The 25,522-nt window shown below is 40.2% G+C and overlaps 1 protein-coding gene across 2 annotated transcripts; it reads right to left on the bottom strand.

Moving 5' to 3' along the window:
• LOC147315814 (pyridoxal kinase-like) lies at nucleotides 1-25,404 on the bottom strand. Of its 2 annotated transcripts, XM_086258761.1 has the most exons (11): nucleotides 24,338-25,404; nucleotides 15,798-15,852; nucleotides 12,201-12,305; nucleotides 11,632-11,715; nucleotides 10,176-10,210; nucleotides 9,614-9,699; nucleotides 6,813-6,858; nucleotides 6,579-6,690; nucleotides 6,267-6,403; nucleotides 6,020-6,086; nucleotides 1-5,638 (listed from the first exon to the last, which is right to left on the bottom strand). In XM_086258761.1, the coding sequence occupies exons 1-11, from the start codon at nucleotides 24,416-24,418 to the stop codon at nucleotides 5,523-5,525; spliced, it is 924 nt and encodes a 307-aa protein (XP_086114887.1). In that variant the 5' UTR covers nucleotides 24,419-25,404; the 3' UTR covers nucleotides 1-5,522. The 2 variants fall into 2 exon arrangements, with proteins under 2 accessions (XP_086114887.1, XP_086114888.1); XM_086258762.1 differs by lacking the exons at nucleotides 15,798-15,852; nucleotides 24,338-25,404 and adding an exon at nucleotides 15,610-15,755.
• Nucleotides 25,405-25,522: the final 118 nt, after the last annotated feature.

Consider the following 25,522-nt stretch of genomic DNA (forward strand, 5'->3'; position numbering starts at 1 on the left):
TTAATCTCTCTTTATTGCATTAGAACATACATTTCTCATATATATCTATATATATATATATATTTATAAATGTGAATTTGTACACTACAATCTTTTATTGTAACATGTTAGAAAATACTCGTAACGCTCCAAAAACATAGCACTAAAAACAGTTACCAAACAATGATTATTACATTTCCTCATTTTGTTTTGGCCGCCGAGAACAGAAGGAAAGAAAAAGATGGTGGAGTTGAACCTGTGGATGTAGAGGAGGAGAGGACCACTGTGGCACAAGCAGGTGGGCTGTTGCAGTTTTTAAATGGCAGCCAATTCATAACTAAACAGAGACGGATGAGGGGAGGCTGGGGTGTGAGGACGGGAGAGCATGGATAGCCACGCAGGAATGAGTCACATGACCACGTAAGCCAGAGAGACAAAGGATCCAATCACACAGGGTTTCACTTCAGTGAAACATTCAGAATCCTCACCGGCCGTCTGATCTGCAGTTAACTTTAAAAACGTGACACACGGTCCACAAACAGAAGCAAGTCAGTAGCAGGTGTAAACCTCAATGTTTTGGATGGTCTGAGCCTCCAGTTTGGTCTCATGTCAGTTAAATTCAATAAACTCGAGACTTCACTGGCTACATCACCCCTCCATCTAAAACACATAAAATGGTGTATTTCAACACAAACTAACATTTTAAAAAAAATCTAAAATCTAGCAATTAGTTTTTAATGATAATAACCAGATTCAGTGAACAAAACCCCCTCAAAACTCTAAAAACCTCAAAAGATTAGCAACACCTGCTGCCTACAAAATTCAACCCGTGTACAGTTACCATGAACAAGCAGCCAGAGACCAAACCTGCGTCTTTTGTTTTTTTAACCAACTCAAAATTCAACGGAGGAATCTGAAGCAGTTGGACTTACTGAAAGCAGCGTGAGCAGGACAGACAGCAACAACATGGACACTGAGGCACGTTGAGAACAGGGAACAGCGGCGTGACAAAGCAGTGACAGCAGAAACAGTGAAAGTACAGTTTAACCATCTAACGAACACGCACACGGCAAGGCTAAGGTTTAAAAACTAGCAATACGGACAGAAGAACTGGCACTGCAGGGGTTTGCGCAGGTTTGGAGGATGTAAAGGAAGAAGAAGCAAAGTGAGGCATCAAGGGAACATTTAGGATTCAGTTCCCTCTCCGAGCAGTCCTCTAAATGTTCAGCTGGGGTTAAGGGAGTGATTGTCCTCTTGAACACACCTCTCCTCCCCTCCTCATCTTTTAACCAAAGCGTTCCTTTTCTTTTTTAACCTCCCCCTCCTCTTCATCCCACAACATTTGGCAGATTTTCTTTCCATGTATTTGCTCTTTCATTTTTACATGCGCAGACACACATACACACGAAACCCTGTTACCATAAACGACATTTACACACACATACACACACTCTCCCACGAGCAAAGACACAACAGGTGGATGCGTTTAGATCCAGTGTTACAGCGGTCGGGTTTGTTAGCAGAGCTGAAAGACGGTTGGCAAAATGCACAGACTCGTGAAGTCTGTTACTGATATGACAATCAGCGCTACAGTGACACAATATAACTGTACTGGTACAAAAGTGTTTTACAAATGAGATCGTTTTTCCCACCTATTTGTCCAAGAGGTGCATTCAGATTACCTCTGAGCACAAGTGTACAACACTGCAGTTCCCAAATGATAAATCAATTAGGGCCAGATTTATTAACAATCTGAGTTTTAATTAACTGCAAACGGTTAATTAACTGTTTGTATGCTTTATTTTTTACTTATTCCTTGTGGGGCTTTGACAAATCTCACAAGGAATGTTGCATTTTTTGGAGGGGAAGACGTTACGATGTGTACGCAATTGGTGCAGGTGGAGATCTAGAAGTTGTGAACAAAACTGTTTTGTGCTGAGGTTCGCAGGCAGGTAAATCACTGACTGCTTTATAATGCAAACTGCAAAGCTCACAAAGTCTCTGCATTCATTCTCTCAGCAGTGCGCATACACACGGAGCTCCATGACATCATAAAGTGACTTTCATTCAGTTGTTTTTTTCTAACTTCTGTCTAGTTTTGGATCATTATTAATAAATCTGACCCACGCTGCAATTTCAAATTAGTCATTCACCAAGAAAAAAAAATACTGTTTTATAAATATTTACTGAATTTTATATTTTTTGGGTTTCATTTTTTTAGTTGGAATTAAAAGAGTCAATTTTCTGCAATTTTGTAAACCAGACAATAATTCCGCCCCTTGCACCCCTATAAACAAGATAAACATACATTTACCTACATTTAAGACATCTCATGTTTCCTTCCCTCCCCTCCTCCTCTCTGTGAGTAGTATTGTGGTATTATGATGTTAGATTCCTAAGGCAGTATCACAGTACAGTCCATAGAGAAACAACAGCAGTACAGAAATACACTGACTTGCCCAGAACCTTACATCCAGCTCAGGTGGATCACTGATGGCTTCTGGCTGTTTTTTTTTCTTTTTTTTAAGCCTCTGAATATTTGGTTGCACTTTCCAAAATTGAGGAGAAAAAAAGATTCTGGAGGTAATTTAAAACTGAAATCTCCTTTCTTGTGGTGCCCTTGTAGCGCAGTGGGCTAAGGCACATCCCAAGTTCTTGCGACATCATTGGTTTGAAACCAGCTCATGACCACTGTCGCCATTTGCTCTCCTCTCACCCTTCCCATCACGTTCCACTGTGGAAAAGCTACAGGTTATAATACCACCACTGGTTTTGGTTTTGGTTATAACAAATATTAATGTAATTCAAAAGCTGATACTGTGATTTTGAAACCCTGACATTTGACTTTATGTGTTTTTGTACAACTAAAAATTAGAGAGGCATTTTTGGGGCGCATTTATTGTTAATCACTTTTGGCTCTGGAAAATTGTTTATATTGTGACATTTGTAAGATGATGATTTAACTGAAACTGTTTGAACAGATTAAGCTGTACTAACGACTTAACTGTATTAGTTTAGTGCAAAACTAATCTTTCGTTTCAAGATTCAACTCACAGCATTTGGTTGAAATTCGACCTACTTTTACTGCACCCACAACAAACAGAACTATTTCTACATAACACACCTAATGACTACTTTTAAACATAAAGGTAATAGGAACTCGTACGCACATGCACAGAATAATTCAGGTTTCTGGTACAGATTAAGACGTGACAGAGACCACAGTGGAGTGTGATGGGAATCAAAAGCTCATTTTTAAAAATAAAAGTTTACAGAGCTTGTAGATGTTATCGATACTACTCGAGGCTTCCAGTAAATTCAGTGGCTCAACTTTCAGATATAGAGTTCTGGGCGAGAGCTGGGCCGGCAGCCGTCCGGCGTGACGTGGGTTGGTTCTGGCACTGAGGTGGCCAATTTCTGAGTGGTCTACAATCAGCTGGGGACAGCTCAGGCAGCTCGGGTTGCCCATTTTTTTCATGTTGTGCTAAGATGAAAAAGGTTCAACTATACACTATGATTTTTAGACAGTTACTATCAGGTGACAACAACTAGAGGCACTGAAGCGTCTGCGAGTGCCACAACCAACCCGGACGTCTCCTGTTTGAGTGATATTGTAGTGCGTGTAGTCTATAGTACAGTAGCATCAACACAATGGTCCAATAGACAGATCAGATAGAAGATATCATACAGATGGTCCAATACAGTTATAGTACAACATCTATACATTGTGCGTTTTTTTTTTGTTTGTTTTCTTATATTTTTCAAGAGATCTCAGGGGTTAAACTTGGTCACCATTACATCACTGCTGTAAGACGGGTAAGGGATTAAAAGAGTGGTGGGCAGAGCCATAGAAAAACAGTGTTTGATCTTTAGAGTCTTGCAACTTGGCGTCAGGTGTGGAGAACCACTTCTAGAGTGCAACACTGTCAGAAATAAACAGAATATGCCAGTTTAACAGGGTGGCAGTAATAGAGCAATAAAGTAGGCAAGTTTAATAATTTTGAGGTAGAGTTTTGGAGAACTTGTTCAGTGGTTCCACAAAGAGACTTTAGTTGGGCGGCCTGCCCGGTTATAATTTGCAACTCATTTTTCAATTTTTATCCGTGGACAACTGCCTCGCTCTTTGGATGAAAGGTAAGTCACTCCTAACCCTGACCCTCTAAGCCTTTCTTCCTCTATCAGCCGGCTTACTCGCCAGATCCAGGATCCGTGATGTGTTCCATGTAGGTTCATACGTTCCATTACTCAACTACATCCACCAAAAAGATTTCGTCCCACAGTCATGCGTACTCCAAGTCAGCTGTTGACAGTAATTCTTGTTCTGCTCTGAAAATCAGCTTCGACCCAGAGGTCTGCCGTATCCTTGGCAACACTGTTTTCTCACATCAAGAGGGACCTGGAGTTGACTCCATGCAGGAGTTTGTGGAGTTTACATGTCTTTACTTGTTGGGAAAGGTTTATGTAGCCATCTAGTCCCAGTAAACTCAGATACTCTTACATCATTTCCTAATTAAATAATTTTAAATAAATAATCAGAACCTGCAGCAGGTGGAGAACTGTTTCTACTGCTCCTACGCTGAGCTCACTGCAGAGCAGAACAAGGATGGCCTGTAGATGCAGCTGATTATTGCTATTTACCATGAAAATGTTTGCATTCTTTATTGTTTTTTTTATTTTTTAAGAAAGCATGGGTGCACCTATTTTCATGTGCACGTGCATACATTTGCACGTACACATGACCCTTACTAACACCACAAATACAGTCTAACTCTGTGCGAGAGCTGTTATTCAGCAGCTGGGTCACTGTGAATAGACTGACGTGCATCCAAATACACTGACATCACTATTCAGTGTGGCTACAGGGGCAAAAAACCAGGCCAGACTGAAGAGAAGCCACAGAAACTAAACCCGAGATCGTTATCAAGTTATCCATGAGAACTTTTTGAAAAGACTTATTAATAAGTCTTATGAAACTTAAAAAAGGTAAAATATTATTTTAAACCAGAGGTAAGACTATTAACTTATCCTAGCAGCACTCCAAGGACAAAACCTCTCCCATGTTTTCTATAACAGTTGTGAATTTTGCCCAGATCTCAGTTTACCAGCTCCAAATCAATTCCACTGTCGTGCAGATGATTGAATACTGGATGATTTTTTTTTAAAGCCATCACTCTCATTAACCTTAACATATGACATTTTGTGCTTGTGGAAGTTCCCTATCTGAGTCATCCGGAGAGCCCTAAAAATTTCTAAAGAGCTGCTGCAAAGTCCTCTCGGATACCCTGACCAAACCTTCTGTCTATCCATGGCTCTGGTTCCAAAACAGGGTTAAGGGTTAAGTTAGGGATCAGGACACTGAGGACTTCAAAGGGTTAAAGGACTAAAGGGTTTACAATACTAAGGTGTTTAAGGAGTCTGGATGATGAGTTATTGAAGTTAGGCAATGACAGTCAAGGTTTACAGTAATGAGAGATTTACCGAGATACAGGAGCTGAGAGATTTATGGATGGAGAGGTTAGTATGAGTCTTATGGGTGGGCAACGTTAGGATATGACTGTCGCCTCCGTAACTATGGCAGGATCTTCTATGTCAGCTTTACTTTGGACCATCCGCAGCTCCAGCTGGGGCGGACTGGGCCTCCGACCAGGACCTGCTAACTCTGAGGGCGAGAGGGGCAGGTAAGGGTCACACAAAATTCAATTAACCCGCAAAGTTTGATTGTGCAAAGTTTGGAATCTGAAGACAGGTGTCATGAACAAACTGCCATTCATGCAACGCATTTAAAAGCAGTTATGCAGGAGAAGCCAGTAACTGATAACAACAGGAGCAGAAATCCAGACTTTATCAATGAGCTGCTGTAGTGAGGACCCATGCAGGTAAGAAATATTACTGCTAGTTTTTATTTTTACCACCCAAAATTTTTTGAAACTCTAAAGTAAGACGCTGTTTAAACTGATTTCACATAATTGTTAGTGTTTTTGTTCATGAAATTCAAACAAGGAAAGCTTTAGACGCTGATAACTAGTTCTGTTATTCTCACCATGAGCATAGGATATGGTCCTCTGGATAACGTGATGCATCACTGAAAACGTTTTCTCACAGGCCGTCTGAGAGACAGAAAAGAAAAAACAAAACAGTAATTTATCTTTTTTCTTCCTGACTTCAAATATGTCACCTTATCTTTTATTTACTTAGCTGTATTTCCACCATATTCCTATTCCTCAAACTTTCAGTTACTTTGGACTGAGCTCCAAACAGTTTTTCTGTGTTTGTTTGTGAGTGTGTACCTTTAGGTCAGTGGGGTAGTGATGTGTCCACGCTAGCAACATAGCAGCAAACAAGTCTCCAGTTCCTACAAAGACAGCATCCACTTTGGGAACTTCTAATCGCACTCTCTGTGTTGTCCTGCTGCCATCTGGACGAACTGAACAGCACAACAGACACACAACAGGTTAAATTCCTGTATTAACTCATTCACTGCCAGCCATTGGCAGTGAATGAGTTAAACCCATTGACTCATTCACTGCAATTGACGGCTATAGACGTCAATGGCAGTGAATGAGTTAATGTCAAACTACATTCCTAATCCTGTCGCCTACCATGACGCTGGCTGCCCAATGACACCAGGAAGCGGTCTCCCAGTCTAGAGGGAAGATCAGAGGACGTAATAACCACTGTGTCTGGGCCCATCGCATGGAGGAGGTCCATTACCTACAATCAGAACATGAGATACAGAAGTATGAAGCTGGAAAAGGCAAAAAGACAAACTCTACTTTTACAGCAAGAACTAATGTTCATGTAGAGAAGAAAAACAGGATAAGTAGATATGTTACCTCTACAGCGTCTTTCTCTGTGCTGATGTTTTTCCCCGTCAATAATCTAAAACACAAGCAAACAATCACAACAGCTGCAAAATAAATAACGTGTGAAAACATAGTTGCAACAAAGACCCTGAAGACACTAAATCAAGACTCTTTCATGAACAGAACCTGATTCAGTCTGATTCTGCAGGCATACAGACAAACCAGCAGGTGGAGTAACTTCACAATAAAGCTGTGACAGATGTGAGATTCTTAAACTGCTTAATATTACTGCAAAAAAGAGGCTGTAAGGGTTAAAAAAAAAACTTCACATGTGACTGTGGAGATCATAAAAACGTCATTTAAAACCTAAGCAGCAGATGTTACACTTTTAAGAATATATAACAAAGAATCTGATGGCTTCATCTGTTAGGTCCACTGAGTCCTACTATAAAGGAGGTAAAAATAAGGCTTTAAATCTTACCACGTTAAATGACTTAGTGCAGAAAATTGTTTTCTTATAGAGACACTAATATACATTCAAAAAGGTTTTCAAATAGTTTCATGTTTATTAATGTGATGAGAAAACAAACAGAACGCGAATGACATAATGCAAACTATTAGGACTGGGCTTCAACCACCATCTTTACTTTTCCACGAGCAGGCCGACTAACAAGAGGTTCAATTTAGCAGTTTCCATCAAAATGCTTCAAGTTCCAAATTATTCGAATTGTGTATTTTAAAGATCATTATATATAGCGTCAAGCTAAAACTGTACCTAATGTTAGCTGTTAGGCTATTATGCTGCTTTACAGGATGCACTAATCACTCTGCCTGGGTCCATCTCGTGGTGCATGACCTACAGATAATGGACCACTAAAACAGTTTGAACAGACTACAAAAACAAGATCAAAGCAACTGTCAGAATTTTTTTTCTTCTGTTGCTGAGCTGACAAATTATTTTCGACTTAATCAATCATTACTGTACTTGAATGGCACTAACCCTATTCTGCACTCTCCTGCTGGTATAACCTTTGAACTGGAGCGTGAATCAGACTTAAGCTTGTTCCAAAAACAGCAAAGCTCTAATGATGCAATCTCACTGTGTGATCTCAGGGTATAGAGGAGTGCTAAATACTAGGGCTGCACGATTAATCGTTAGAAAATCGCGATCTCGATTCATACTTATGTGCGATATCATTTCCAAATGACAACGATTTAAAAAAAAAAAAAAAAAGACGACGACGATTGTACCGCATTTTGATCCGGGACGTAATCTGCATGAAAACAAGCGCTCACTCTTCCTGCTCAACAAATGACAAGGGCGGAGCCTTATACCACGTGATACAGAAGCTGGCTGCTAAAATTAGCAGGGAAAAAACAACGGAGAGCACGTCAGGGATGACGAGAAAGTGACAGGAGAAAATCCGTCCCGGTCAACCACCGAAACATCAATAACGGGAACCTTATACAGCGCTTCCCTATACACGTCGAACTCCCGCAGGCACAAAGAAATTACGGAGGCTATCACTTATCACCTGACCAAAGATATGGCTCCCATCAACACTGTGCAAAACGAGGGATTTAGGAAAATGATCAACACCCTAGACAAACGCTACACAGTGCCGTCCCGCAACTATTTTTCTATTGTTGCACTACCTGCTCTATACACGCAGTGTCGAGCAACGGTGGAGACGGAATTTCAAGCAGTACAACATTTTGCAGCAACAACAAAACGTGAGACATTTGTTGTTTTTATGTTTATTTATTGTTTTTATGTTCAGTCTCAACTGTTACAAAGTTGATGTGCAGTTAATAAGTGCAATAAATATTTATACTGGAAAAGAGAATCGTGATCTCAATTCTAAGCAAAAAAATCGTGATTCTCATTTTATGCAAAATCGTGCAGCCCTACTAAATACACAGTGACAGAAGAAAGGATCCATCTTTATTTACACAACCGCTATTTATAAAGAAATATTTAGAGAGGAAATAAGTAACTGATTAAAGTAATGTATTTTCAAAGAACTCAAGTCATCTTGGATTTACAGTGCTTAAATTAAGAATACATAAAAGAGATTCTCATAAAGTGTGGAAGGAAAAATTAACAAGAAAGATAAGAGAGGATACAAGGGGAGCAAAGATGTATTTTTGGGACCACAAAATGGAAGTATTAGGTAACATAAGTGGCATTACATAAAGACCGTTTGCACCAATATACTCAGAAAATCAGAACAACTACAAAACCATTCAGGGAGAGTTTGTCTCAGACATGTGCAGAGGACCGTTGTAAGGACTCACAGAATGTGTGTGTGATTGTATCTGCTCACATGTAGCGGTCACTGTCAGGGAACCAGGCAATAAATAAATAAAATGAAATAAAAACACTCTTTATGAGACCGACTTGCTCACATTATTACATTACATTATTATTACTTTGCAGATTACACTTAACTTGGGGATCAGGGTTCGGAATTAAGCTGTGATGATTAAACTTACCTGTAAGAGGATTGGGAATGCATTCATGTCAATGAATGTTCTTACTAGGGAACTAAAGTAATGCATTCACTTCCTGTTTAAAAGGAGTTCTTCCTTCTTGCTGTCACCAAGGGCTGCTCATTGGTGACCATATGATCAACATCTAGTTTTTACCTTGCAATATAAAGCACATTGAGACAATGACCATTGTGAACTGGCACTATATAAATAAAACTAAACTCTGGCAATAATATAAGGCTTTGTTATGCAGTGATATTAGTCTACTAATCAGAAGGTGAATGAACAGATGGTCACAGAGTCGTCAAATTGTCAAGACTGAAAACACTTTTACTTACTCAGCCTCAAACTGGTTAGGAGTGATGATGTCAGCAACAGGAACCACCTTGTTCTTATAGACGGGATAAAGATTTTGAGGAACATACTGTGGAAACAGAGTCACACAAACACAGAGGACTTCATCTGTGGGCAGAGTTAATACAAAGCTTTTCTCTGATGTTTGTTTTCATGCTTTTACATGATCAACACAAACTGTCCGCATAATGTAATACATACACAATATAGACACACACACACACACACACACAGTAGATATATATACACACAGAGTGAGTCACTGTGTATATGTAATACTGTCAGATCACAATAATCCCTCTGTCATGAGAAATTAGTCTTGTAATACACCCACAGAACACAAACACAAATATATATATTTGTATAAACACACACACACACACACACACACACACACACACACACACACACACACACACACACACACACACACACACACACTTAATCCCACCCACACAAAACTGAAAGGCACAAAATTCCTTCTTAAAAACAACAGACAGCATGGACACACATACAACAGGGTACACGAATAATCAGTAATCTCACCATAGATCCATGATCTCCGAGGACGGGGTCACACACTGAAACGACAAAAAGATACTGAGAGTGAGAGCACACCAGCAATCAGCGCATTACATAAACACACTGCAGTGATGGGAGGCATGAAAGTGGATTTGGAGATGAGCGCATCCAAGCTGGGAATGAGACTGACAGAAAAACCTATTATCCATTTTTAAAGTATTAAAACAGAAGACCTGGAGACCCTGCTTTGGGCTATACTGTTTATTACATATCAGTTTAGGAAATGACCAATTTAATACTTTTTCTCATTATTGGAGCCTCTGCTGTGGTGAAGGCAAAAAAGTTTAGTTCTGAGGGTGGAGTTGGACATCAGGTCTTGAAAGGTAACTATGCTATAACTCTGGAACTGATCTGATCAAACATCCATAAACCCATGCATCTTAACCACTTATCTAATCAGACTTTTATCCAATCCCCACTCTCCACACAAAAAAGTCACATTGAAATGCTTCCATGTGTTTCTAACTGCAGTAAAAAATGTACAACCTGTTACTGGGAAGATGTTGATGAAATAATGAACTAATAAGGCAAAGATTAAACATCCAGTAATGTTCTGATATGACAAATAAATATGTGTAATACAACCAGAAACACGCATACAATTACTCTCACTTCCATAAAACACCCATGCTGTCTTACAGTCACTGCTCTCCTATGTTATTAAAGTATGACAACATTCAAAAGCATCTCGCAGCAGCAGCAGCAGCAGCATGTAACACAGGATCTTCTATAAGTGCTTAGGTAAACACATTGTGCAAAACCCAATGTTTGCTTATTATTTTGAGCAGAGGCAGTAAGTCTCACTGTGTATCTACTATTACAGTGTCCACAGGCAAAACTGCAACAGTCTTGATTTGAGTCAAACTGAGTGGTGTGACATGAGAAAAAAATCCTTCAGGCTACAGAGTCATCCCTGGAGTGAAGTGGATCTACTTTGAATAAGCTGGTTAAATAATAAATGCCTTTGCTGCCTCACCAAAAATGTGTTTAAACTCTGATAACGAAGGCTTGGCTTGAATGTAAAAGCATTCAGCCCAGGAGCCAAACCTCTCATCTTGATAAATCTGAGACTGACCTGTGGAAGGACGCTGCGGTTGTTTTTGTCCCTCCCACTCTGTCCTCCACCACATCTACCACTCTAAAAGAAACCTGTTTTTCCTCTGAATTATTTACTTAAGTTTAAGTTGAAATCCCCAGTAAAAAGACACTTTTCTTAAAATTAATTAAAAGTATGACCAAAACAATCTGATTGCAGTTTTTGCCATAACTGAGCAGTTCTACTAACTGCAAGAATTTCCTAAAGGTAACAAAGGTTAAAGCTTTATTGCAGCCAAATGCTCAGTCACAGCAGTGGATCTTTTGTTGCATTTAATGTGATTCTTGTGCCCTTCTCACTCTGTGAAACCATGTGTTTGCTTACCGTACACCAGGTTGGGGTTGGCTCTCTTTAGCTCCTGAACAATGTCCACCACCATCTCCAAGAAGGACGTGTCTCTGGTGTACCCTGCAGACATCACACACACACACACACACACACACACACAAGGAAGAGACAGAGCAGAGAAATTATTATAGGCTGTGTATGAAAAGATTCATAACTAACTATACTTTTTGATTTCTGTTAAAAACTGTAAACTTAAACTGCTCTGTATCTCAATAATGGCACCCAGTTGAACTTAAACTTACTTAAATCCAAACCGATTCTCAGATTTACCTTAAAAAGTTTTTACAGAAGAAAATTGTGACTTCTTATCTCTTTTTTATTCCCGTGGTCAAAATTGATCTACTGCTTTGATAAATGTAGATAACATGTGTTATCTACATTTGGCACACAAGTACATGATGCTTAAAAAAAGTAAGAAGACTGCAAGGAACTTATTTAAATTTAACCTCAGGGGGATCTAAAAATCAACTCTGATTAAACTAAATTAAACTGTCCAGATATCTGCATTTTGAGCAGCGGTACATGTGAAAAAGTAGGACACCCACCTGTTAAAACATAGTCATAGTGGTGCACGTTGTTCAGTTTGATCCCCTCATAAAGAACGTGAAGCTCATCTGCTGTCAAGACCTGACCTTTCCAGTGAGAATATCCTTCAGAAAGCACAGGAGAGATGTTACTGTGTTTGCTGTGAAGAGACCAGTGGATAAAACACACTTCTCCTGCAGGGAAATGTGAGCTTTTCAACCAATTCACAACAAGTAAATCAAAGAAAGTTTAAATGAGAATCAAACATGACGTGATGTGATTAGAAAACTGTACAATGATACTTTAATTAGTCGAGCCTCTCTCTGTGTGAGTTTGCTCCAGTCCCTCTTTCAGTTTACTTCCTGTTTTATTCTGAAGGTCAGACCCTCGTGTGGTTTTCTTTCCTCCTTTATTATTTGTATTTTTTAATGTTTGCTTAGGCTCAACTGTTCCCTATTATTCCTCCCTTCCTGTCTGTGTCTATGCCCTCAGTCTTTTTCAGGGTTCACACACAGGATAACTTTTCTACCCACATTTCATAATATCTAATGTTTCATTATATCACATCTTATTCACTGACATATCAAGATTTTACATTTAATATCTCATTTCAATTAAACCTTGCAAACATCATCCAAAGGATAAGACAAACACCCTGATCATAAATTCCTGAGAAGGTCTTTGTGCCCCAGACATGTCTTTACCCCACAACCCAGAATTTGAATCTAATTGGATGAAGAACGCACACACATACATGCACGCACACACAGACACACACACACAAACACACAGCAGACCTGATACCTGCAGACACAGTATCTGGTTAGACAGGGACAGAGTGGAGGCTAGCAGCAGGACAAAGACGTACATGCTCCACTACACACACACACACACACACACACACACACACACACACACACACACACACACACACACACTGTGTTTGTGTGTTGCCTCAGCATGTGCTGAATACTGTATACAGGTGTGCATGTATGTGAAGTGGCCACAAGCATATAAGCCAGTGTGGAGGGTGTCTGTCTGCACATGACAGGTTTGCTGCAAGCTGGTGACGTCGTGGCTCCAGGTGAGTCACAGCCAGGTCACGTGGTTGTGGTGGGGGTTCTGGTTGCTAAGCAACAAGCCAGGAGAAAGCCAAAGGGGGCTAAGAAAAGAGATGAGCAGTCAGAGTGGTGTGTGCGTGAGAGGGAGGGCAAAATGAAGGCAGGCCTTCAGATAAGAGCTGCTTCTGACGTCATCGCACGCTGCTGTCGCAATTTCCCAACGCCCGCTGCTGTTTACTGCTGCGTCGCATGGCCGCTCCCAGCGTCTCTCTCTCTCCATCATCTCTCTCTTTGATTCATTTTCTCTCCTCTCTCCAGTTTTTTTCCTCTCTGTTCACCTTCTCTGCCCCTCTCCTCAGCCGCTCTTCTCTCCCTTTTCAGATGAAAACGTCTTCTTCAATATGTCACACCAAATTACACACTCTCCTCTGAGAAATTGCAAATGTAAGATCTGATTAAAGTCTGAGGCATTTCTGCGTTAAGGTCACTCAAACAGAATCCCACAATTGATGTGAGGACTTTTTCTTCTCTTCTCCACAACACACCGTCCTCAGCTGTATCACTGTCTACTCTGCAAGTGGATTGATAATAACAGTGAGCTTACAACCTGTGATTAGATTACTCACTCCTGGCTTTAACTCGTCCCCAAGGGTTTAAATTGAACTCCAGTAATTCTCTAAGACAAGAAATGCAAGAAAAAACTAATTTCAGAAGGACTGTGTGGAAAATTCTGGAGTTGGCTCAACTTTTCCTGCAAAACTATCCAATGTCATCCGGAAAGTGATAATGAAAAAGGTGACACTGATTCAGTAATTCACGGTAAAGGAGCTCCAGCCTGTACTGAGTGTATAAGAGAACATACTATTCAGAAGTTGGACATTTCTCTTTTGTAAATTATTTTTTGTATGTCCTATGAAATATTCTAAAGAGAAACCGGATTTCTGATTTTTGTGAGCTATAGGTGATAGTTATCTAAATTAAACCAAAAAAAGGCTTCAAATTTTTCACTGTGAGATTTCACTATATATGCACCAATAGGACCCAAAAGCAGGACACAGAAAAAGGTAAAGAAACAGAAGATAGACATTAAATAGCTATTTACAAAGATCAATCTCAGTGGGTTTGGGGTTTTCTTGAACCAGCTAACACAAAGAAAGCCTACTTAAGTTGAATCTAACCTCTCAGGTACATAAACTTTCTTTAAAGCTCACATGTCTGTCATGAAACGTGACCTAGGCAGTAGTTGAAAATACTGAAAAAGGCTGCAACAGGCAAATATAAATACCACCATCTGCTGCTGCTACATTTAAGCTCCAGGCTCGCCCACATGACACTTATCCTACAAAAACTCCTACAATTATGTTTAGCCTCAGTCTGCAACATCACCACAGGTCACTTTCACTGTTTTTAAGCTCACTATTATCTGTGTCGATAACAACTCCGTACAAAACAATCTGAGGCTGACTTCAAAGCAGTTCACTCGTCAATCAGACTTTCAGCTTACAGCTAAGTCAGCAGTAACCGTATGGAATCGGTTGCATTAAACCATAACACGAGGGGGTCGCACTGTCTTTTAGGTCACGTGAAATCAGATATGCAGATAAATTAGTTTACCACCCACAAACAAAATCAAACCTTTGTTATGATCTACTATTTCTTGACTCCACTATGAAGCAACAAGCAACAGCTGGACAAATATGTTTGTTTTCACAGCTGATTCATTCTTCAGGTTCAGTTAGCTTGGATTCCATGAAGTGGGGCCACACATCAGTGCGACAAAGGAGACACGGTGCAGATTATTCACTCACGTCTGGCAATCAGATCCAAATATTATGGCTAAATGTGACAGAGAGATGATGCAGACAGCCCAGAGGCGATGTCTGCATCATCTCTGTAACAAGATGCATCATCACTGCAATCATACAAGTTCCTTCAAATCAAATTAGTTCTGTCACAAGTACGCCTTTGCAGAAATTTTACACATCTCTTTCAATTATACTGATTAGATTTTAAACTTTGAGAGTCATCAATAAACTTTCATAATTATTTAACCCCTTAACATACAGCTAATAAGCTTAAGGATGTAAAAAAACAAAACAGTTTTACTGGAGAGCCAATTAAGCAACTTCAGATTTTCACGGCTCATATTAAAAAAATCTCATAAAAGTATAAAAATGAATTTTTCATGAAATGGGATCTTTAGATGATTCTTCTTAAAGAGAATAGAGATGGCACCAGATCAGCAGCATCATGTCCAATAAGAGAGAGACAGAGATGGAGCTTGTATAAAATGTGAATGGCGTTCATCTCCCTGCAGCTATATCTGTGTTTCCAAGCTGTTCTGGTGTCTGAGCATGCAGCCGCTGACCTCCACAGAAACTCATTTATCTGTCGAGTCGTCAGCCTCGGCACGGTCGCTGCCTCGAAGGGAACCATGTCTGTTAACACTCGCCAACACCTCATCACGACACCGAGGGAACTGACTGACTCACACACACCCACATAAAGCAGGCACGCACGAACTGAGAGATACACAGGCTAAGTCAGTGGCCTGACCTGTATGGTTGGAGAACTGGACGGAGTTGATTGAGTCCACCTCAAACCCTAAAAGCTGAAAACAGAAGACACAGAAAGAAAACAGTTGTCAGAAGATATCAGGAGAACACACTTTTACAGCTCGGCTGTGTTTTAAAGACTTCATTCTGTAGTCTCAGGCTGCTGGTGTGTCTCAGGTACCACAAGGAGTTCACTGGTGATGATGTGTGAGGCACCAGGTTATGACATTAGTGAGATATACTTATTCCTAACAAAGCTTTCATCTTTTCAAAGACCGAGAGCATTATGTCTTAACTGGAACATTGCTGGAATATTGATGCTTTCATTGTGGAGGAGTTGGACCCTCGGGCAGCACAGTGATGCCCAGTGGTTAGCTTTGTTGCCTAACAGCAAGAAGGTCCTGATCTAGCTGGGGCCTTTCTGTGCAGAGTTTGCATGTATTCTGGCTTCTCTCACGGTCCAAAGATATGCCGTTAGGGGGGGTTAGGTTAATTGGTGATTCTGAATGTGAGTGTGAATGGCTGTTTGTCAGTCTGTGTTAGCCCTGCGACAGACTGGCAGTGTACTAGAACAATTATTAAAAAGATTTAGAAATATGGTCATTACATCGTCATGATTCCATCACCATGTTTGGTTTGCATATTAAAATATTTAATCTGAGTTTTCTCCACAAGTAAGGGTTTATTGGTTGCGGCAAAGCAGTAATTGCCCACCTTTGAGCAGTGGGAGAAATTATCTGTGATGACTTAACCAAGTTAATTTTCTTCATGAAAGCAGAACAAGAACAGAAGGGCAGACACATTGGTTTCTGGGTGAACAGTTTGATTGAGTTTAATGTATAATGTGTTACTTCTCCATTGTGTCAAGTCAACCTCAAAGAGAGGATAGTCATTTGTCATTTTTAATGCAAAGGCTCACTAAAGAACAGTCCTTCTCAGGTTGACTTTGGCGGTTCAGTTGTAGCTAACTAGATAGCCTCAGTGCCTTTGTTTTGTGTTTGTGATATTAAATCAACATAGTAAAGCTGCAAAATAATGAGCTGAAAATACTTTAGTACTGTAAAGTTGAACATGAAAAAGTCAAACTGCAATGGAGGGAAAAAGAAACACACTGTTAGACTTCATTTAACCTTGATGGATATACAGACATCGTCTAAATGTAACTTCTGCTGAAGTCTGCACACAGATCTGCAAGAAACAGCTCGTGGTGTCCTCACTCTCTCTGTTTCTTAACAGATTTGTTTTTATAAATTACCCCAGAGAGAGAGAGAGAGAGAGAGAGACACCCACACATGGCTCATCCACGTGCTGAGTTAATTGTTATCTGAATGTCTTTATTTTAATTGAGCTAAAGCTGGCAGAGTGAATGAGGTCTTTGTTCTTTTCAACTGACTGTGACTTTGAGATACAAGAATCCTCTTTCAGAGAAGAGCCCCTCCACCCACCCAGGAACACAGTGTAGATATTAACTTTGACCTTGTACGGGTTTCTGAAAGGTGGGACACTGTATTTATTTCAGCAGCGTGAAGCATTCAGAAAACACGATTAACATGCAGAACAATTCACTGCAGTCACATTACACTCCTGTGCACACAGAACTGAATGAATTATGACCTTTTTTGATATATTAATATTTGCATTATCCTTCAAGGAGAGTCTTCTGTTGTCCTAACTTACAGGACTGTCAGTGATCATGTTACACTTTAAACCTCAAGTGATCGTTGCCTTGCCAAAATATTTAATACAAATTTCCTAAATAAAGCGAGGTAAATGGCTAAATGTGGCAATGAAAATTGCTCCCTGTGTAGCTACAGAGCAGATTTCCAAAAGGGATCAAGCCCACTGTTGTCTGGACATCCTGGTGTCCCTCTCTGTCTCTCTACCTGGAGCCAGTAGTTGCCTTTACAGACAAAAACACCTGCTAGTCTGGGACTAACTTCCTACTGGATGTCCCTGACTCCCCTACCCCAAACACTCTATTTCCCCCTCTTAAAAAACAGTTTTTAATGTTAAAATAATCCAAATTGTAATTACTGACCAAAGCAAATTCGACTGCAGTTTCTCTATAATCAAACAACTGCTGCTGTTTGACTTGTTATTGTATATTTTTAATCTAAATATCATACTAGTATTTTGGTTTACTGCAAAGTACATGCTGTCCAAGAAGTCTGTGCTTCAGTTCTGATAAACACTCATTCATTTTATGTAACTTTCACAATAAGTTGTTTGCTATTTTTACATTATAAGAAAATTAATAAACAATTGCCCCATAACTTTAACGTTTCAATATCAATGTAAAATAATATGCAGAACATTTGCAGCATTTTGGACTGCATGTACCTAAAAAAACATGGCAGCTTTGAGCATAACGCTACTTTCAATCCTATTCAAGATATAAGACTGTTGTTACTCATAGTAGTAGTGGGTGTGGTCAATAAATGCATGATGAGGTTGGATTTTACCATTTAGGAATTCTTTCAGCTTCAGTTTTCAAATTTCAGTCAATTCAGAAGTGATTTTGAGCTTCCAGCCTATCACCTCCCGTCTGTTTGGAAACATCTGTTTCTTTGCTGTGACTACACAAACTGTCACTGACATTTATCGCAGCGTGTTCTTTTGCCTCAGCGTGGATCCAAATTGGCCGTTGATGCAAAACCGTGTATTTACAGCGGATGTACATGGGTGGGTCTAAGAATATGTTATTTAGGTCACATCTTCCCGTGCTCTATTCATGGGCCTCAAGTCACTGACAGACTGTTTGCACCGCTGCTGACGGGAAAGCTTTCACTCAAGGCGAGGATCTTAACAGATTAAAAAAAATTAAACATTTTGCCTTCTTGGAGAAAAGCTTTTGGTAAATTCCCCCTGCGAGGAAGCCCCTTTCACAGCTGACGAAAGACGAGTTCAATTAACGAGTTGCACTTCTGGCTCATCACATCTGAGGCAACACAACAGCTAATTTTACTGCATCGTGACTTCGCTGGCACCATCCTTCTGCAATGACTGTTCAGTTCAGTTTGATTTATATAACAGAGTGAGAAATAAAAGTCAGCTTTTCTCCCCTATTTGGAAATGCCCATACCTGTGGGTGCATGTCACTAAAGTCTGATATAACTTAAAAGTTTTATAATAAGGATCACTTATTCCACTTTAACTGCTACACTCTTCTCTTGTGCAGTTACTCTGGACATTATTTTTGAAAGAACTATTCCTTTCCACTTCTGGCACTTAAAAGAAATCAAGATGTAAAATTTATATGTACTCATTATTTTTTAATGTTAAAAAAAAATCGCTATTTGATATTATGGAGGGTGCCAGTGCCCTTGAATGCTGTTTCTATGTGAAAGCTGAAGCTTTAACTTTAAGGCAGCCTGTCTCCATCTTTTCTGACGTCATTAGGAGGAATCCTGTGGCAGCCAATCAGAGCCCTGCTTTCTCATGTTGCCGTCTCCCGGCTGCTGACATGCCACAGATTCTCCGTCGTGACAAGAGAGAGGGATGCCCGGCACGCTCGCTGACATCATTGTCATCACCATCATCATCTTCTTCTCTCTGATCTGTGACACCAGCTGAATCATGGTTGTTACTGTGCATGGTGAGACTTTCTCCTTCATTGACCTGTGGGTTTTCCATTGAAGTCTAAATTTAACACACTGCCCTTTTTTTAATTAATTAATTTTTGCTTATGTCCACAAGCATCAGCAGTGGTTCATTCACACAGTCTGTCTGCCGCAATCACCATCCAGACACACTCATTATACACACTGGCACCATGAGCAGCTCCTAGAAAATGTATGTTCTTGCAGACTCTTGATATTCTAACACAAATGCTGGCTCTCTTAGCAAGGCTTATCAGTGTATTCATAATGGACACCATGTTCAAGCATGAGCGTGTTAATTATTGCACCAGGACACTCTGCATTGCAGAACAATATCAATTTTGTAATTCTTTCATCAGATCTGGGACCATATGTCTCAGACACTCGGGTGAAGAGAGATGCTAAGCGGTTAACTGATCACCACCTGGTGAGTTGGATCAGGTGGCAGAGGAGGATAGTGGACAGCCCTGGTGCACCCAAACCTAAACCTATTGTGCAGGTGCACTGAGAGAATCCAGCAGAGGCAGAGGCGCTGGTCCACAAAATCTTCAATTCCCACCTTCAGCAGAACTTCAAAAGCATTACAATGAATATCAGAGACATTGAGACTGAATAGACCATATTTTGTACCTCCACTGCCGAGGCAACTGCACAGAATTGCAGCCACAAAGTAGTGGATGCCTGTTATTGAAATAGTCCCTAAACCAGATGGTGAAAGGATCCATCATGCTCAAGAACAAGTTGTACTGGGCTTGGTTACCCGGAGGTATATCAGAGGTAGCTGACAGATAGCAGCAAGCTAAGAGTGTGGCTCTGACAGCAGCTGAAGCAAAAACATGCATGTGGGAGGATCTTTGTGAGGCCATGAAAGAGTTTAAGTTGGTTTCAGGCAATTCAAAAGGGGAAAGTAATGCTCCAATCACAAAAACAGACAGGTGAGGTGGTTCAGGTATCTGACTAGGATGCCTCCTGGGCTGAGGTGTTCCAAGCATGCCCTGTCAGGAAGCACCAGGGTAGACTCCGGGCACAGTGAGTAAATCTTTCAGCTGGTCAAGGAATGCCTTAGTATTCCCCCCAAATGAGCTGATGGAGGTGGCTAAAGAGAGGGATCTGAGCATCTCAGCTAACGCTGCATTACCGTTGTGTTATAAAATAATATTAAGGAGAAACTGAAGAAAAAAAACAACCTACAACCCAGCAAATTTGTTACCTATTCAGACGTTTATCATGAATCCAAAACATCAGTCTTGAAAACTTAGGGACAAGTGTCAGTGATCCTACTCACCTAAGCTGTAAGCAGCCATAATGACAATTTTTTACAGTACACTTTACATTGCACTAGTTAAGACTGCTTTAGTATTAGCCTTGTATAAACAGGCTTAACCAGGCGTAGTAGTTGAACATTAGTGTCTCTACTGGACTCTGGTGACATGCATCAAAGCCTACAAGTCACTGGGATAACCGCAAAATTCACCCTGGGGTAATGCAAGCTAAAAATAAACCTGAACCTTCTTACAACAAGCTCCAGTCTTTCAGGGTGATGTACTGTACTGTTGGCCGATAACGCCTCACTACCACTACTGACTGCATCACTACTGGCACACTAAAATTATAACCATCCTCAGTGTAATCAAGATAATCACAGGCTCAAAGCAATCCGTCTGCATCATCCTATGTCCTGGTTTAAATGTGCTATACAGTAAATAAAGGTGATATACTGTAAACATCAGAGATCCTAAAGGAAAAGATTTTCACTGTCAGTTGATGGCAAGAACACTAGGTCTCTAGGTCTCACATATCAAATTAACTATAAAGGACCAACTTTAGACTCTAGATTCAAACGGTGCATTATGTGAAACAAAAGAGGAAAATTTCTTAGGAAAAAAGAAAAAATGGCAGATGTACAAAAAGGCAAATTTAAGATAAAAAATGCCAAGTTCACAAGAAGCAGGGAAACTGACAAGAAAATTGTACAATGGCATTTCTTAACTTCTGAAGAAGTAAAGTTGGAAAGAAATTAACATACTTGAAATCCTAGTTAGATAAATAACTCTAACAAAATGCTACGAGGACACCAAACCAACCAACATCTTTCCAATGTTGTGATGAGGCAGCCACATTATAATGTGTAATGAAATGATTTTCATTTTATGAATCTGGAAAAAAAAAAGTCCGACCTGAGCAATTCAGAACCAGCTGAACATTTGTTATGATCAGCTAACAAATGTTATATATCATATGATATCCAAAGACCATTACAAAAAAAATTACCTTCACAGTACGAAGACTTTCTGAGTTACAGGCTATTAATCTGCCTAGTTTTTTTTTTCTTCAAAACATCTTAAGTACAAGATACTGCTGCATTAAACTTTCATTTTACATTTATTAAACAGCATGTGGTTTGTTATCAGACAAAACTCTGTCACAGCAAAGTTGTTCCCACTGTTAAATAAGTTGCTCTACAACCTTTATCATTAGTGCAACACTTTGTGATTAAGACAACTTCCAGCTTCCTTTTACCTCCCTATTGGGCTTGAGTACTGTTAATACTTAACACTATTCAATGATGGTGATAGGACTACTGGTGGGATGTAACGTAGTACTTCTGCTCAATTCTTTTGTGTGGTACGTTAATAAACTACTTAGCAATTACTATCATAGTTAGCCCAAAAAATCATGGAATCATGGTGTCTAACCAGGTATGGCCATCAAGTACAAAATTATCTTACAATTTTTAGCAAATCTGTGATAACAGTATTTCTGCTGATATAAAAACTCTCTGACTTTTAAGTAAAAGTATAACACAACTGTTTAATTTAATAAAAAAGTATGTCACATAAAAACATTTCACCAAAACAATTAAATGCAGTTCCCGCTCATGGTGTCGCTTACCACCAATACATTTATTAAACTACAAGGTTCCAGTCCAGTTGACCTTCATCAGGTAGATGATTGTAATTTAACAACCTAAATGTATCAGCAATAAGCATTTTTCTTTCACCTGTTACACACTCAGGTGAACAGAGATTTTGAATTAATAGCTTGTCCCTAATAAAACTAAAATGAAATATATATTCTACCCGGGATGGTGTATCTTGGGTCAAGCTTTTCAACCAGTTTCCTAAAGCCCTACTTTGCCACACCATGTAACCACATCAGTAAATTACATCCATTTTGCTCTTCCTGACACTTGGAGTACAGCTCCAAGTGTCTTTCCAACTGTGTCCTTGTTGTTATTATAACTACCCTTTTACTAAATTTCTCTCAGTTTCAGACATGTGTGCGCTTGTCTTGTGTTATATCAGGGTACCACTGATATAACACTGTATAACCATGTAAATAAAATTTTCAGTATTACTGTGAATGATGAGACGTGGTGCAGCTAATAGCTATGACTGCCTTCTTTCATTTGCCTTCTTTGTATTGATGAAACTCGTTACATCTACTTTGACCTATTGTAATTATTAATTATCAAGTTCTCCCTGAAAAGCCTTGATCTCAAATAGAGGCCATATTTCTCCAATATCAGCCTCTTTCCAGACTGCAGGCTTATTTGCAGTTCCTACAGTTTCCAAAAGTTGAATGGAAGGCAGAGCCTTGAGCGATCAGGATCCTCTGCTGTGGAAGCAGCTTCCAGTTTGGATTCAGGAGACAAACACTTTTGTTTGTTTCCAGTTCCTGAGCCAATTTCTGCGGGAGGTATTTTCCTGGTAAATGGGAGTTCTTTGTTCCCATTGTCACCAAGTTCTTGCACATCATTTGCGGTTTGTTCTGTGGTGTTGTTGGTCTTTCTACTTCTACTACTTTAAATTTTACAAATGATACTCTGCATCATTTATATTAAAGCTTTGGTTACCTATTATGTTCCAGAATTGAAACTAGAAATATAAAGGTATATTATGCAGTATTATTATAGAAAAGGTACCCAGCAGATGCACTAATGTATCGTATGCTATTCTGCACAAGGAGTCCTGTTACTTAAGTTTTATTTTGATCAAAAACTTCTATAGCATTACTTCAGTCAGATTAATACTTTGATTATGACTTTTAGCTATATCAATATAAATAAAGGGCTTGAAAATCATGCCCAATCATTTCTTTATTTTAATTCTGGCTCAATATTCACACTTGCTTTCCTTAAGGAAATCTAATGTCAGGGGGTGCAATCCAATTCACAAGGAAGACTTTCAAATTGTAGTAAAGCAGGGTATAGTTTAAGGGTTTTTTCACTGCGATATTTGTTTTGTAATGACAATAATAGGACATATTATAACTGCACTGGTTTTGTATGCAAATCCTCAGGCTGTTGATCACTGTTGGATGATTCATTCAAAAAGTACTGGTAGGCTACACGTTTTTATACAGCTTAAATATACAGCCTCGTGTTTTCTCTCCACGGATTATGATGAAGAACACCTTGCTCCATTATCGGACACCCTCAATGACATGTGTCGCGCCGCAATTTCTCTAGCAGATAACGACTTTCCTCTTCATTTGGTGGCTAAATGTGCAGATAACGAAGACGCTGGTAGAAAAAAACACCTCTGCTGATTAACATTCCCATCTCTGATAAGGATGCACAGGTTTGGGGGGGTATTATGCACGACACCTGTCGTCGCGGCTGTCCCTCAATATCTGGGCTACTACACAGTTATTTTTAGATTCTCGTTGCACATCTAACATCGCCGTCGATTATGTCCGCTTTTCACTCTCACAGCTGGGAAATTACAACTAACCGGAGCCATAAATAAACGCATCCAAGACTGTACTAACTTTCCACCATCTAATTAGCCATTTACACGTTCCTGTTTGGCGCTGATAAGAGTGCCGCAGTCGGATTTTGTTGGCAAAGGGCAGTGAAACACGTCAGACAGGGTCGTGTCCGATAACGAGCGTCTGGTCGCTCGTTGTCCGAAAACGGGTGCATGCAAATTGTATTTACCTGTAACGGGAAAGAGGCGCTCTTGTTGCCCACATATCCCCGGACTACATGGCTCTGTATGGACAGGACGCGGCATTCCATGGCGGCTCCCGGTCAGCCGAGGAAGAGATGCAGATAAATATTCTCCGTTATTCGACGAGAGTCACGTCTTCACATAACAACACCGGGAAAACACAGTTTGAACGCAACGACCGCACCGCCGGTAGGGAAAGAGGAAACGGTAGTTAGCCTGCTGGCTAGCGGCTGTGCCCGCGCGTACGTCTGTGTGAGCGCTGGTTGTAGCCGGAGCCCTTAACGAGTGATGGAGAGCGGTGACGTCGGGAGGTGGAGAGAGGGGTGTCGCGCGGATACGCCAATGATACACACACGCGCGCACACACAAACAGCGGGAACCGTTTTATTTACGGTAAGCGCTGTGTGTACTTTGTGCAGTGTTGATATCAAAGTCCTTCGTGTGTTGACCCAGGCAACCGAACGGTCGCGCGCAGCAAGGACAAAATTTACACACATACACGCACGCGCGCTCGCCGTAATTCTACACAGGCATTCTGTGTGACCGCCTAACGACTGACGTCAACACCACTAGCGCATCCCCGTCAGCACAGCTGGATTTGAATGAATGAGCTCTTATTTTTTCTATTTAGTTCTATTTAATTCTATTCTGTATACAGCCGAATTATTGTGGATAACATTTTACATTAACTTATTATTCAGATGCAGGGTAAAATAAATGATTAACACGTAAATGGCCAAAGCAAGAGCAAAATTTAGGATTTGGATTTTTTTTAGGATGTGGTTTGGTGCTGTGTTCCTTTTTTTTGGCGTTTTATGATTCACACCATCTCTATGACAGAGTCGTGACTGAGGGATGGTGGGTGGGGGCTGGGGGTTTGAAGTGACAAGTGCTGCTTCTGTCACCACATGCCAAAACTGAGAGAGGCAACACAGAAAAAGATAGCTCACATATGCAGAGAATACAGAGAAATGTGAGGGTGTAAGGTGCAGAAACAGAGAGGTATATGGAAGATAAATGGAGCCAAATGAGAGCGATGTGGCTGGCAGCTCCATCTGCTGTTCAATGAGGCATTGTGTGTTATACTTTAATTGCGTCTCTCTCTCTCTCACACACACACACACACACACACACACACACACACACACACACACAAATGCTGCTGTACATTT

The sequence above is a fragment of the Aulonocara sp. 'chitande type north' Nkhata Bay genome, linkage group LG13, assembly GCF_057382095.1.
Source record: "Aulonocara sp. 'chitande type north' Nkhata Bay isolate Kocher_YH1m ecotype deep benthic linkage group LG13, A_spYH_male_GT1.1, whole genome shotgun sequence".
Classification (NCBI taxonomy): domain Eukaryota; kingdom Metazoa; phylum Chordata; class Actinopteri; order Cichliformes; family Cichlidae; genus Aulonocara; species Aulonocara sp. 'chitande type north' Nkhata Bay.

What these genes read in the sequence shown, in the direction of transcription:
- LOC147315814 (XM_086258761.1), bottom strand. Translation starts at nt 24,418, where the DNA reads ATGGAATGCCGCGTCCTGTCCATACAGAGCCATGTAGTCCGGGGATAT. An exon ending in GCGCCTCTTTCCCGTTACAG is followed by an intron (nt 15,853 to 24,337) that starts GTAAATACAATT and finishes TTCTGTTTTCAG; the next exon opens with CTTTTAGGGTTTGAGGTGGA. An exon ending in CAACCCCAACCTGGTGTACG is followed by an intron (nt 10,211 to 11,631) that starts GTAAGCAAACAC and finishes TTGTCGTTTCAG; the next exon opens with TGTGTGACCCCGTCCTCGGA.